This window comes from Cinclus cinclus, chromosome 13 (genome assembly GCF_963662255.1).
Source record: "Cinclus cinclus chromosome 13, bCinCin1.1, whole genome shotgun sequence".
In the NCBI taxonomy this organism is placed as follows: Eukaryota; Metazoa; Chordata; class Aves; order Passeriformes; family Cinclidae; genus Cinclus; species Cinclus cinclus.
The window spans coordinates 972,299-985,682 of NC_085058.1; the positions used below are offsets into that span (position 1 = coordinate 972,299).

General features: G+C 43.5%; 2 protein-coding genes and 1 long non-coding RNA gene across 5 annotated transcripts in view; 2 read left to right on the forward strand and 1 right to left on the reverse strand.

The window, feature by feature from the left end:
- Window positions 1-5,347, forward strand: part of USP3 (ubiquitin specific peptidase 3) — a 42,424-nt gene extending 37,077 nt beyond the window's left edge. For all 3 annotated transcript variants that reach the window (XM_062501621.1, XM_062501622.1, XM_062501624.1), the window contains 2 exons: window positions 104-171; window positions 957-5,347. In XM_062501621.1, coding sequence (XP_062357605.1) covers window positions 104-171; window positions 957-1,122 — 234 coding nt within the window. In that variant the 3' untranslated portion in view covers window positions 1,123-5,347. The remainder of the gene's footprint in view (window positions 1-103; window positions 172-956) is intronic.
- LOC134049302 (uncharacterized) lies at window positions 139-8,951 on the reverse strand. Its single transcript, XR_009933602.1, has 3 exons — window positions 8,534-8,951; window positions 7,894-7,968; window positions 139-263 (listed from the first exon to the last, which is right to left on the reverse strand). It is a non-coding gene; the product is annotated as an uncharacterized LOC134049302 (long non-coding RNA).
- Window positions 5,347-13,217, forward strand: FBXL22 (F-box and leucine rich repeat protein 22). The gene is made up of 2 exons (XM_062501625.1): window positions 5,347-6,994; window positions 8,942-13,217. Exons 1-2 carry the CDS (start codon window positions 6,450-6,452, stop codon window positions 9,285-9,287), a joined length of 891 nt encoding a protein of 296 aa, XP_062357609.1. The 5' UTR covers window positions 5,347-6,449; the 3' UTR covers window positions 9,288-13,217.
- The last annotated feature ends 167 nt before the right edge of the window (window positions 13,218-13,384 follow it).

Below are 13,384 nucleotides of genomic sequence, written 5' to 3' on the forward strand. Positions count from 1 at the left end.
CGATGCCTCCTGTGGGAATTTGTTCCATGACATATGTCTTTATTGCAAATTGCAGTGGGTGCTACTGAGATTTGAAGAGTTTTCCGTTTTTTTCCTACCACAGCCTGAAAACAGTGGCCCGGAGAGCTGCCTGTATGACCTCGTGGCTGTGGTTGTGCATCACGGCTCAGGGTGAGTACATGGATCCAGCTTGTCCTCCTGGCACACACCTTCTCCCACTCAGGTACATGCAGAGTTCATGAAGGGGTTTCTGTCTCTAGGGCCTGTATTTTAATTGGGGGAAATAAGCTGTAGTTTATAAACTGGCAGGGAGCTAAGATGAATTAATTTCAATAGATCCAAGAGCGTTGGGCCTGTGAATGCCCCCTGGAAGCTTTGGGGTTAATGACTACCTGTGTGAGATGAGATGAAATGAAAATAGTCTAGTGCCTCTACTAATGAAAAACCCTAAACTGAGAGGAGGAGTCAGGGGATCTTCCAGAAATTAATACCTCATTTTGAAATTCTTACTACAACGCAGGACTATTTTTTCCTCTTTTATTCCTGCTGGAAGGTATATTTGCATTTATGCTCAAGCAGTGTGTGAGCATGCTTGGAACAGCTGCAGCCCAAAGATGTGTATGGTGAAAGAGATCATCACTATTGCCTTGCCTGCCACACAGTGAAGGCTCACAGGCACACCCCAGGGCTGGTGCTGTGTATATTTTGAAGTAAAGTTACTGGGAGTCTTTTAACTTTTCCCAGCCCTGGACAGAGCTGTTGAGAAGGGACAAACCAGTGTGTTCTTGTAGAACTTTAATTTGGAGACCTTTGAGCCCCACAGCTCAAAAAGAGAAGCATCTGCTGTGTAGGGGTGTCAGTGCCTGCCTCCCTCAAGCTGCTGGCAGTCCCTTAGCCCCAGGAGAAGGTCCCCCAGCAAGGTGTGTCCCTGACTTGTCCCTCTGCCTGCCCCACAGCGTTGGCTCTGGCCACTACACGGCGTATGCGGCGCACGAGGGCCGCTGGTTCCACTTCAACGACAGTACTGTAACCCTGACCGATGAGGAGACCGTGGGCAAGGCCAAGGCCTACATCCTCTTCTACGTGGAGCGCCAAGCCAAGCCTGGAGCAGAGAAACTTTAATACCTCCTTTGCATTCTTACTTACCAAGTCCACCGGACAGACATTTCCATTTTTTCCATAAATACTTGATCCAAGACTTATTAATTTCATTGTGCACTTTGCAATTTCCTCTTGTGGGTTTTTGTTTTGTTGTGTCAATGGTAGCATTTGACTTATTGAACTTGGACACAAACTAACTTTTTTTTTTTAGTTGTACCAGAAAACCTCAGCAGATTTTGATTTGCTGCTTTAGTTGTGATAACTCAATTTTTATATATATAGTTCCATGAAATAGTTATTTGACTTTTTTATATTAATTTTTTCAGTTCTCACTTTCTAAAGGCACATTTACATCATAGAAACTCTGTCTGCCCTCCTTACAAGCAAGATAAATGTGCTTTTGATCATGAAGAGCAATACAACTTTGTGCTGTTCTCAGTCCTGTTATGTAGATATGATTTAATCTCTCTCTATCAAGGAATTGTTTGCACGTACTATTTTCCCTTATGCAGGAAACTTAAACAGTGACCTCTGACCAATTATCCTTTGTCTGCTGAAGAGAGGTGATGTGGCATCATTAAATAGACCAGGTAATTGCTGCTATGTTGGTGTGTTCAGGCTGGTGACTTTCAGGAATCATTGTAAATAAACAGTTGGTTCAAGTCTATCAATACTGCAGTTTAATTTAAGATATGCTCTGCCCCCTGCCCCCTTCAGATTTAAAACAATTATCTTTAAATTACCTATCTAAATTACATTGAACTTTATGGTTTTTTAACTGAACCTAAATTGCATTAGACATCTCTTGGTTTAGACTGTCATGCTAAAATTTGATCATGAACATTTACATACTTGAAAACTGGGGGGTGGGGGCCTTACTGGCAGTAGAATCCTAAGTAGAACTCCTTAGTTCCTGCGGGGAGTTGGAAGTACAGCCCCAAGGGCTGGGGTTTGTGAGAACAAATGCAGCTCTGCTCCATGGCTTACAGCTCACTTGGAAGCAGGAGAAGACAGATGGTGTTGCAGGTGCTCTGCATGGAATTGTTCTGTCAGTTCAAATGCAAACTCAAGGGAGGATGCTCAGTCTCTCACAGCAGAGCCCTCAGAGGGGAGGTGCTAAGCCAAGCGTGCTTGTGACTGGAGCAGGCTCAGGGAGCCTTAACTCAGGGACCACCTGTGGCATTTACATGCTGGCCTAGGGTTGTATTTTTGTTCAGTCTCTAGGTGACCACTGGGGCCGTGGTGCAGTTTCTAAAACCCGGCTATATCATGGAGAAAGACTATGCTAATGAAAACCCAAGCCACTTTTAGCTCTGCTTCTGCTGAGTGGAAGTCTCTGACTTCCACTTTAGTATGATGGGAAAGGCAGACAGGAAAATACTGCAAAAGCCAGGAATCTGACAGAAAATGTGAACTTGGAGAAATGTTGCATTTCATATCTGTGTCCCCAGTCAGTCCTTTCTAGCTGGCTCCCTTGTGCCAAGCAAGGAGCTGGACAGGCTCTTGAAAGTTCACTAAGAGGAGAATGCAGTTCATTGAGAGTCCCACCACCAAAACAGCAGCTCTTAGTTGTGTTAACAGAAAATGCAGTTGAACTCCAGCTGTGAGTCCCATAATGCCCCCAAAGGACAGGGGGAGGGCTGGAGTGGAGCCCAGAGCAGCCAGGGGCACAGTGAGTGCACAGCAGTGCCTTGCCCTGGGTTCCTGCTGGGTGTGCACAGCCCAGGGTAAGGAAAAGCACAGTCACATCTTTGGTACAGGGCCATTCTTCAGTGCTTTGTCACAGCATCTTAAGCCAGGAAACTGGCTTAATCTAAAGCTTCAGAAATTGTTCAGCATAGCGAATAGGGTTTTGAACATGTACACAGGTTAAGGCTATAAAGTTAGTATTTGATTTAGTGACATAGTTAAAAGGATGTTGTCTTTTACTTAGGTTGAATAGTAAATAGAATATGTCATTGCTTTAAACTGTAGATAGTTTGTCACTTTCCCTTCCCTACAGGAAGAGCCTTTCTTCTAATTAACAAGAATAGGTTGCTGATACTTAACACCAGCAGAAAACAGGACAGGAAAAGTATTGTACCACATTGCTGCTCTTCCTGCTGCTCACAGGGAGCAGCACAGATGCCACCTCTAGCTGTGTTTTCTCTGCATGGTGCTTGGACTGGATTGCTTTAGAATTTACCTTTAAGAATGCCAAGCTTAAAATAAACAACTATCTCTAGGCCAGCAACACTTTCAACTTACGGTAGTCAGGTGTATGCAGTGTTCTTGCAAACCAGTGATGTAAATGTGCCTTTCTGCATTTTTAGAAATTTAAATTTGTCATCTTCAGCAACATTCACTTACTTCAATCAGTTTCTACTTGTCAGCAATTGTTTGGGTTACAGTTACATTCTCACTTGAACATTTTCTTTCAGTCCCATTTGCTGTGTCCCACACAGCTCCTGGGCAGTGGTGTTTCCAGCAGGGCCATGTGGGGCTGGCTGGGAACACAATGCAATCACAGCAGGCTGGCCTTGCAGGAGGTGCTGCTCAGCACTTAGCCATATGCTTTGCTGGAACAAGTACATTGTAAATCCTTTCCTAATTTAACTCTCTCCCACTGCAAACCCAGATGGACAGTATGAACAGTTTGTTGTGGAAACACAAGTATTTCTCTTCCTGGTGGAGAACTTTGCTTATCCACTGTATTCTATTCAGTGTGGTGTCAAAAAAAAAAAAAAAGTAACTGAGCACTGAACCAGTAACATATACTGCACCTGGCCTAGTATTTTACCTTTTTAACCTAGCTTATATATCCTATATTTATCTACTAGCTTGTGGGGGGGGGGGATTATCTCTTTCATTTAAGCCAAATTTTTTCTACTTACTACTCATCATAGTACACACTAGCTGGCAAGAATTTTTTTCTTGCTTGAGACCACTCTGCAAGCAGCAACTGCTCTCTACAGTTCAAAGACTTGCATCTTTTTCACCAAAATGTGTCCAATCAAAAGGTTATCCTTTTGTTAGTGATTGTTTAGCCACATATACAAGTAGAGCCAACATTTATGTCAATCAAAACTGCAACATGTCCAGCTCCTTAATGTCAGCAAGAAAGGAGAATTTAAAAGTTTGAGACAGGCAGGGACAGTGAACTTATATCAAAATCAGGAGACCATTTATGAAGATTTTGTTAAATAATTGGGAAGTGTAACACATGGTGTTCAGAAGTTCCCCCAGCAGTGTTTCATTACTGATATGTCTGTGTCTTACTGATGAAGTAATGGGCACCCTGAGAGCTGATTCCAACCTGCTTTAGGATATTCTCAAGTACTGTAGTGCCAGAGTTGTAACTGTTTACCATTAAAATCTTGTGTGTAATTTTCAGTGAGGATTACTGACTGTGCTCATCTTGTGTGTTTCTGGAGCATTTCCAGGATGAATGTGAATTATATTTCATCACACAGTATGTTTATGAAAAATGTGCCATTAAAGTGTCTCCTTTCCTTAGAAAATGAAACTTCTCTTGTCCCTCTAGAGGCTTGCAGAACATTGGTGTCAGTCCTCTGAACAGAAATGGCAGAGTACTGTACCTTGTTCTGGGGAAAAAAAAAAAGAAGCAATTCCAGTGCTCCTAACTCTGTAACACCTCTGCCAAACTTAGCACCTAAACCCAAAGAGGACCTGCCATTCCATTTTAAATGCCTTTTCATCCAACTGCTGTTAATTTTTATGTTAGATTGTGATGTGTCCCCTCAGTCTGGCAAGAGTGCATTCTGAAATCCTTGTCATTCAACTTTGCTGGATTGTTGATTTGTTGTTAATTTGGGCGTTTTTTTAATTAATATTTTTTTAAATAGTATCCCTGTGTGTATAACTCTGAGAAGTCTCAACTGTTTAAATCTGCTCAAAACCAAAGGGGAAGTTCTTGGGAGTTGTAAATGCTCATATGAGAATGAAGAACAACACCTGCAGGCACACCTTTTAAGCTGCAGTTTTCCATTGACTGCATTATCTGGCATGTGAAATCATCTTGTACTTTTTGTGGCACTGACCAGAGCTGTTACTGAAGGGGAAGGGAGAACAGCAATCTCCTTATTTTAAAGAAAAGATTAAATGACAAAGGTTATAAATCCAAAAAGATCAGTAGTTGTTAAACACAGCTTACTGTATATAATAGAAAGTTCCTAAGTAAAGCCTGCAGCAGGAAGAGCTGCCATTTCTGTATATGCCAGCTGTGTTCACACACACACACACACACACACACACACTAACACAGGCACTTCCTCAAGCCAGGAGTGTTGCAGACTATAAACAAATTTCAGGTCTTGTTTGTCAGAATTGAATTTTGAACTGCATTCTCAGGGTAAAAATGAAGAGGTAAAACCTCAACCTTTTCCTGCATTAAAACACTCCTAATTAAAATGCCATAGGTACCTAATGTCTCCCAGCTGCTATTTGCATGCAGGCCACTTCAAAAACTCCCCCAGTGCTGTTTGCTGTAACTTTTTTATGGATAGTTTGAATATACTTATTCGCTTGTATTAACACCAGGCAGAAGATGACTATAAAATACCTTCATCTCAAGCATTTTTTATTCACAAGCAGGAAAGTTAAAGGGATGCTTACTGCTTTTAATTCCAGCCTGGCCCTGCTGTAGCTTTATTTTTCTTCTAGGAACAACTTTCTGATGCACTTTCTCAGGTTACTGTACAAATATTTATACCTGGAAAAGCACTCTCATATCTCCTTTTTCCCCCAAAGGGTGGGAAAAAAGGTTTCTACGGTAACAGAACTAAACCTACAAAACCAGAACAGCCAAACTTGTAAAACCTGAGCCAACAGAAGACATCTATTAAAAGCACAAGCCCACAAGGAACTAAATATAGGCTTGCTGTTCCCATGCATGCTGCCTCTGTGTCATTGCTTCCCTCCTACAGATGGTGGGGACACAGCCAGCTTTGTTTATAGAATCACAGCTCAGCCTCAAATAACTGTGGGCAGGAAACTGCCCCTACCTCTGAGGCTTGTAAACTAAACTGCACACTGTTTGTGTGCTTCAAGGCACCCAGAGACTATTTCAGCTCTTTATAAAGAACTGCTTAGGAAAGTTGTTATCCATGTAACAGTCCTTGAACATGAACTCATGCAAGCTCAGAAAAGTCAATGAGAGTAGAAGTGTTGTACACTGCAAAACCAAAGTGCTGCTCAGCCAGATCTGAATGGGAAACACTGAGAAAGATATGCCTGGCAGCTGTAGCTACAACCCCGCCCCACTCCAGTAACTCAGCACAAAAACTTTGCTAAACTTCAGGAGAGTCTATAAGGAAAAAAAAAAAAAGTCCCTTTTAAGGAAGCATTTTATGACAGTCAGTTGTATATGCCCATTCCATTCCCTTGGACAAAGGAAGCACAAACTGCATACATGCTTCTTTTCCTTTCCCTGTTCTGAGCTCCTCCACCATTTGTTAGCCAAAAATAAACCCCATTCCACAACCTTATATGTGCAACAGCCTCCTCCAGCACTGCTGCTACTCCACCAGGCCAAGAGACTCTGTCACTGCTGCTGGGCAATGCACATAACCCAGCTCAACCGGGAATGCCTTCTACATCTCTTCTCTTTTCTGGACAAAAACAGTAGGAAAAATCTAGCAAAAACATGTCACAAGTTGCTAGAAGTGTTTCAGGATCCCTTACTGTGGTCTTTGCTGAAGTTTCATTCTCCAGCGGAACTAAAGAAGGATAATTTTCTCCTGGGACCTGCTTTAAAACACTTATCCATCTGCTGGTATTCAGAGAGAGTCAAGGTGTGTAACACTGAGGACTGGATGAAAAACAGTTTCCAGAAAGACTTCTGTAAGAGGCATGAGAACACGGTCAGTGATTTTTTACTAGACGTTTGCACCAGGTATGTTCTGTGGGTATGAGTGTGCAGTAATTGCCTTGAGATGAGTGAAGTGAGAGTTATTTCAAGTACTCCATAGCCCCTTCCTGAAATGGAGTATGAAGCACATGACTCCTTTGCCTTTACTATTTTAGTGTAATGTAAGTTTGTTTTACAGTACACTTAATATAGATTTTCCTCTAAGCCTGTTTTTTTCCTTTTTTCTTTTTTTGGTTATTTTTCCTCTAAGAATTAGTTTATTAGTATGGGAAAATGCACTCCTGCATCTCACATTGCTGCTCAGCTGAATTGGACCATTCTGGGAGTGTCTGGGGGGTGCCTGGAGCAAAGCCCTGATTTCAAGCAGTGAACACACCTCATTCCAAACAAGTTCAATTAACATGTTTCTAAGTGCCAGCTTTAGTTCAGTCTAAGAAATAAATACTGCTATTATACTAAAGTTTAAACTCCTAGCTGCTTCTAAACTACAGTGAGGGAAGAGAAATGCTGCCATGAAAAAGCAGCTCTGGATGCACAGTTTTTCCTTCACAGCTTTGCTGCTTCAAGGCAGCTCTAAGGAAGGAGCAGAGCAGTGACAGGAGGCAGCTCACGGGGCAGAACCAGTCCTGTGTGTGGGTGATACCAGGGCTGGCTCAGAACCAAAGCAGAGCCAAGGGGCCCTGGCAGTGCCTCCCCTGTGCCACAGCCAGCCCTCAGCTCTGGAACAGCTACTGAAAAATCCAACAAATTATGTGATAGTGACAGGACAGAGTGTCGTGGTGAGAGCCACCAGCAGTGCAATCTCAAAACAAGGACTGAAAGGCAGCTTCAAAACAGGGATTAAATTGCAAGTTCCATAATTCTGATGTAAATGTTCTAGAACAATTGATAAAAAAATCTCGATTAAGGAGGAATCAGCATACCTTTTCCTAGAAAGGCTAGTACTGCGACTTGTTGCTGCAACCCATTGAAAGCATTCCCAGTCAAAATTCCTAGTACTGTGTAAAAAGAAAAATGCAAATGAAATATCCAGCTTTTCTCCCTAAGTTTGAAGTAATTTTATTCTGTTAGAGCCTTTCTTGACTACTTGTTGCCAGCTGTTTCCTCCAACTGCTCAGAAAAGAGTTAAAAGAAAAAAAAAATCTGTCTCGAGGTCTCACAAGAGTAACATGAACACAGAGCTGTGCGTGATGCTGTTTAGCTGAACAAGTGGATGCTGAAAGGGGGCTGAGTCAGACATGGCACAGGTTTGCAGGCTGCTGCATAGGGCCCTGCTCAGCACAGCAGCTGCTCTAGGACAGCTCCTGTACATCATCAACACCCCACTGGGCACAGGCCTTTCCTGCACTTCCCCAGGCCTACTCAAGCAGCAAGAAAAAGTTTCTTCATTTGCTGCACCACTGTTTATAATAGCTACCAGTTTCAGTGACTCAAAAGAAAGTTTAAGAGCTGTGTGGGGGTCGACATTAATACTCTTCAGGAGGCAGCTGGCACCTATTCAGTAAATCCAAGGAGATAAAATATATCCGTAATTACTGAAAACCAAGAGTGGGAGTGCCTTACTTGCTTATGCTCAGCATGTTTGCACAGCAGTCTCTTCTCTCTATTGTCCTCCACTTCATCCTGAAATCAATCTCCTCTTCACTGGGTCTCCACTCTGTGTCTGGAGAAGCACACCACCGCCCAACTCCTTAAGAAAAAATGGTGCAGCTGCAGCTTAAATAGGCCTCCACATGGCCCTGTGCCAGCTGAGCTGGAGATGTTGCTACCACACGAAGAGCAAAGGAGATTAAGATTTGCCTTTAGTTAAGATGAACATTAGGATGTGTGCTTACCTACTTGTGCCTCCTTGCCCCTCCTGATGAAGAAGAGACATTTTTTCAGCCTTCATATTTATTCTTGATGCTATTTGCTTCTGCAAGCTCTGTGATTTTATTTCTCCCATCTCACCTGTCACCATCCTGCTTTCAGATGTCCAAATCTGCTGTCTCTGACCCTCTCTGGATGTGGCCATGTTACAGACGACTGCATTTTACAGCTTCTCAAGAACTGCCCAAACCTGAGGAGCCTCAAACTGGAGAACTGTGTGCGCATCAGTGACTTCACCCTGGAGGCAGTGACCCTCCACGGGGCATCGCTGCGAACGCTCCACGTGGATTTCTGCCGCAACATCACACAGGCTGGGCTGGACAGAGTCAGGGCAAAGTGTCCTTCAGTAATGCTGAGAGCAGACAGAAGTGCTAACATGATCCCAGACAGTAAGCCACAAAAAAAGCTAATGCTTGAAAAAGAATCAAGAAAATTGGTTCAGCTTTAAATGCAGCAAAATAATCACTGTGAGTATTTTACATCACTGAGGTAGCAATGAACTGTGGCTAGTTCCATGGGTTCTGGTCAAGGCCAAAACAAATGGTTGTTTTGTGAAGTGTGTACTGGGAAAAGGCATGCATTTCCTCCTGGATGGGCTTCAGGAAAAAAACACTTGCTCTCTGTTGTTCCTTGAAACTGGAAAACCTTGCACTGCTGTCACAAAGTTCCAGACCTGCTGAAAATGGCAATTCTGGTGCCCTCCAGCTATAGATGCTTCTCACTCAGGAGAAAGTGCAGTAGTGTCTTTATTGAGGCCAAATGGAGTTCAATAAATTTTATGGACTTTTAAGAAAGTTTAACAGTAGCTTGACATGGTGCAGTCAGTCTGATGGCAAGGTTCACTGACTGCATGGAAGAAACACAGAGTGAACTGAGGCAGAATGAATCACACAGGGACCTGAGAACACAAACATTAAGGAATGTTTTCATCCCACTGGGTCACGAGGTTCAGACTGGACCTTCACTCTCAAAACTCTTTATGCCATGGGCACAAAGCCACAGCAGAGAGAGCCACTGTAGTCACTGTAGGATTTTCAGAAATTTCAAGGCAAGAGTGATTAACAAATTTCTGTTAAAGGTGTTATCCAGAGAGTCATTCCATCCACTAAGGAGGAGAACCACTCCCTGAAAGTCTTTCAAGCAAAAGCAGAGTACTGACCACCAGCACTTCCTCAGTGATTGAGAGTGGCAGTTAATTTACCAGGCTTTTTTATTTAATGAGGGAAGCATGGATTCAAGGCAAACAAAACACAGTTTGACCCTCTGCATGATGTACTTACATCATGTAAGATGCACCAAGTTATTTTTTAAAGCAGACATTAAAGGAAATGCAATACAAACAAGTGCTAGTCCAGAGTACAAACCCACAAGAAAAGACTGTGGCTGACAGCCTTCAGCTTTACATGCTAAATTAGGAATACACTACAGACCAGCTCTATATAGACACCCATTTCTCACTGCAAAGTACAAAACCAGCAGCTATTTTCATCCCAAAGCACAAGGCTGTCCCTTTCCTGCACACTGCTCTGCTACCTGGAAGTAAAACCTTTGTATTAGATGTTTTTGATGCTATCTACATCTAAAAAATCTGAACACCAAAGAGGACTTTACAGTTCTCAACACAACTGAATATACTTACTTCTTTTGATCCTGGTTAATTGATCCACAGATATCCTTGGTGCTCTCTAAATTGGCTGAGATAAGAAATAAATCAAAGCATTACAGCAACTTCAGTCAATCAATGCTGCAATTCTAGAGAAACTCTTTATCAGTATGAGCATCTGCAAGAAACAGTTGCCCAGAAAACCAATGAGGAAAATAATTTGTTGCATCTTCATTACTTAGAGATATTTAACAGCATGACACTATGAAACCGGTATTTCATTAACTCCTTCCTAAAGTTCAAGTAGGGCCCTTGGGCACCACAAGATAAGGAAGAAAACTGGAAGTACAGACAAGGACAGCAATCCTCAGGCAGCACTGACAGCTACAAAAGGAGACTGCTGAGCTGAACAAATTTACTGTGCTGTGGAAACTGGGAAGCTGACACAACCCGTACCTTGGATACACAACAGCAGTTCCACACACTGATGATAAGCCAACACAAAGTAGGGGTTTGTACAGTTACTGCAGCAAGCAAAGCCCTCCTGGTGTCATCAGCTCTGCCAGCACTCTGTGTTGAAAGATGAGTCTGCATGAATAACAGGAATACAGCTCAAGTAGCTACAAGCTATGAAAGCAAAATTGCATCTGTCTACATATTACTTAAGACTTTTTGCCAATTTTCTACCAGGACTGGGGGGTGGTGGGCCAGGGTATTTTGTGAGGTTTGTGGTTTGGTTTGTTTTTTATTTTCTTTTACAGAGCTAAAAAGGGGCTTCAAACACTCTCCACTTGGTTTCTTTGCCTATTTGTATAACAATGCTCTAACTTACTACTTCGTTCTTCCCCTTCTTAAATGGTGATGTTTGTTCATGACATGGTAAAATCTGAACACAATTATATTGATCCATGTTTTCAGCATCAATAATTAATTTTTTTACTTCACAATCCAATTTGAAAACTGATGACACTACTTAGGGTATTATGGAAGGATGGAAACAGGTCTATAGTTTTCTTTAGTTCCAAGCCATTAAAGTTCAATCAAGCACCAACCTTTAATCAACATCACCCCTGATTTTACTGTAAACTGCCTCCAAAAAGATCTTCACTATCCAGAAAGCCAATGTTGGGGGTTGGTTCTTTCCCTTTTCCTTCTGTGGAATTTTCCCCATTGTCATGCTAAGATACCTGTTGACTGGGCCCTGGTGACAAGGGGGAGGAGAGAGAAGAGGGAAACCCTGCAAGATTCAAACAGCCAGAAGAGGAAGCGGAAGGCTCTGGCTCGCCCCATTTCCCCTGAGGAGTTTGGACAAGAAGGACGATCGCTGTCTCTGTCCCATCCCTGCCATCCCAGTGCCGGGAGCCATCCTCACTGCTGTGGGACCCTGCCCTGCTGCCTTCTCACTGTAACCTGCCACCATCCAGCACTCTGCTGAGCACCAGGACCCACACCGTGAGCGGAGAGCTCTCTCTCCATCTCTCTCTCCCCCTGGGACAGCGCTGCCATCACCCCCAGCCCTCCTGCAGCTCTGCGGGACCCGCCCGCCCCCAGCACCGGGAACTGCAGCTCAGGGAAAAGGTGCCTGCAGCCAGAAAGGGACTGGGACTGAGTTACTGTTCTCTTTGTGGGTAATTTCATAGCTGTTGTTGTTCTAGCTTGTCTTGTTAGATATACTAGTAAAGAACTGTTATTCTTACCCCCATATCTTTGCCTGAGAGCTCCCTTAATTTCAGAATCATAATAATCTGCAGTAAGGAAGGATCACTTCCTTAGCAAACAACTGTCTTTCAAACCAGGACAGATTTTGGCCACCCAACGTGAGGCCCCAAGACCATTGAGAGGAAAGGGTAAAAGAGGAATAATAGTTCTTGAGTTACCTCAGTTTTGTGTTAGGTGGCATCATGTTGTCCAGCTTACCGTGGTTTGGGCTCCATGTGGCCACAGCTTTATCTCTCCCATTTGCAATCCCTTACTTGAACATGGGTCCTATCACTCAGGCTGCTGTAACTATTATCCAGTTCCTTTTGTGGGCTGATAACGTGAGAAATTCATGGATTTTTAACTTCCTCTGGAAGGTGGGCACATGGATTCAGAGCTATCACACTCTTAACTGTATGTTTTTGGAGCTACTTTAATAATGGTACATACTGTGAGGATATGACACCAGGAAAAATTTTGTCCCAACCCCTTACACAGTTTTTTGGGTCTGCTCCACCAGCTTTTGAAGGGTTCAAATCTCTTCTAAGTAGTAATGATATCATACAGTGGCTGACATTGCTAATAGGCTTTGTAAACGTGTTCTATTTAACATTCCGAGATGAGGGGAGATTGACTTGGATGACAACCCTGATACGTCCCCCAAGAAGTAGGGATTCTGCCCCAGAGCCTGACCCTGCCCCTGCCCCAGACACTACGGATTCTGCCCCAGAGACTAAGGATTCTGCCCCAGAACTCACCTCAGAAAGGAACCATCCAGACATGAGAAGGTGGGATGGGAAACCCACTTCTGCCCTGGCAGCACGGGTGCGTCAACTCAGGGAGGGAAACACTAACCAAGGGAGCTCCACTAAAGTGAAGGTAACCTCGACTTCCCATAACCAAGATGCAGGGTATTACAAAAGGGAGGATGATTTGTCAGATCCCCTTGAGGGAACCTCCAACATGTATGCCCAGGAAGGAAATAATAACCAGTGCTAGAGGGGCCCTGCCTCTAGCCAGGGAGAGGCACGGGAAAACCGGGTCTTTTGGACGGTGTGGATCCGATGGCCTGGCACATCAGAGCCACAGAAACATAGGGCATTAGTTGATACTGGTTCACAGTGCACCCTAATACCATCAGAACATGTGGGGGAAGAGCCTGTTTCTATTGCTGGGGTGACGGGGGGATCACAGGAATTGACTTTGCTGGAGGCTGAGGTGAGCCTGACTGGGAAGGAGTGGCA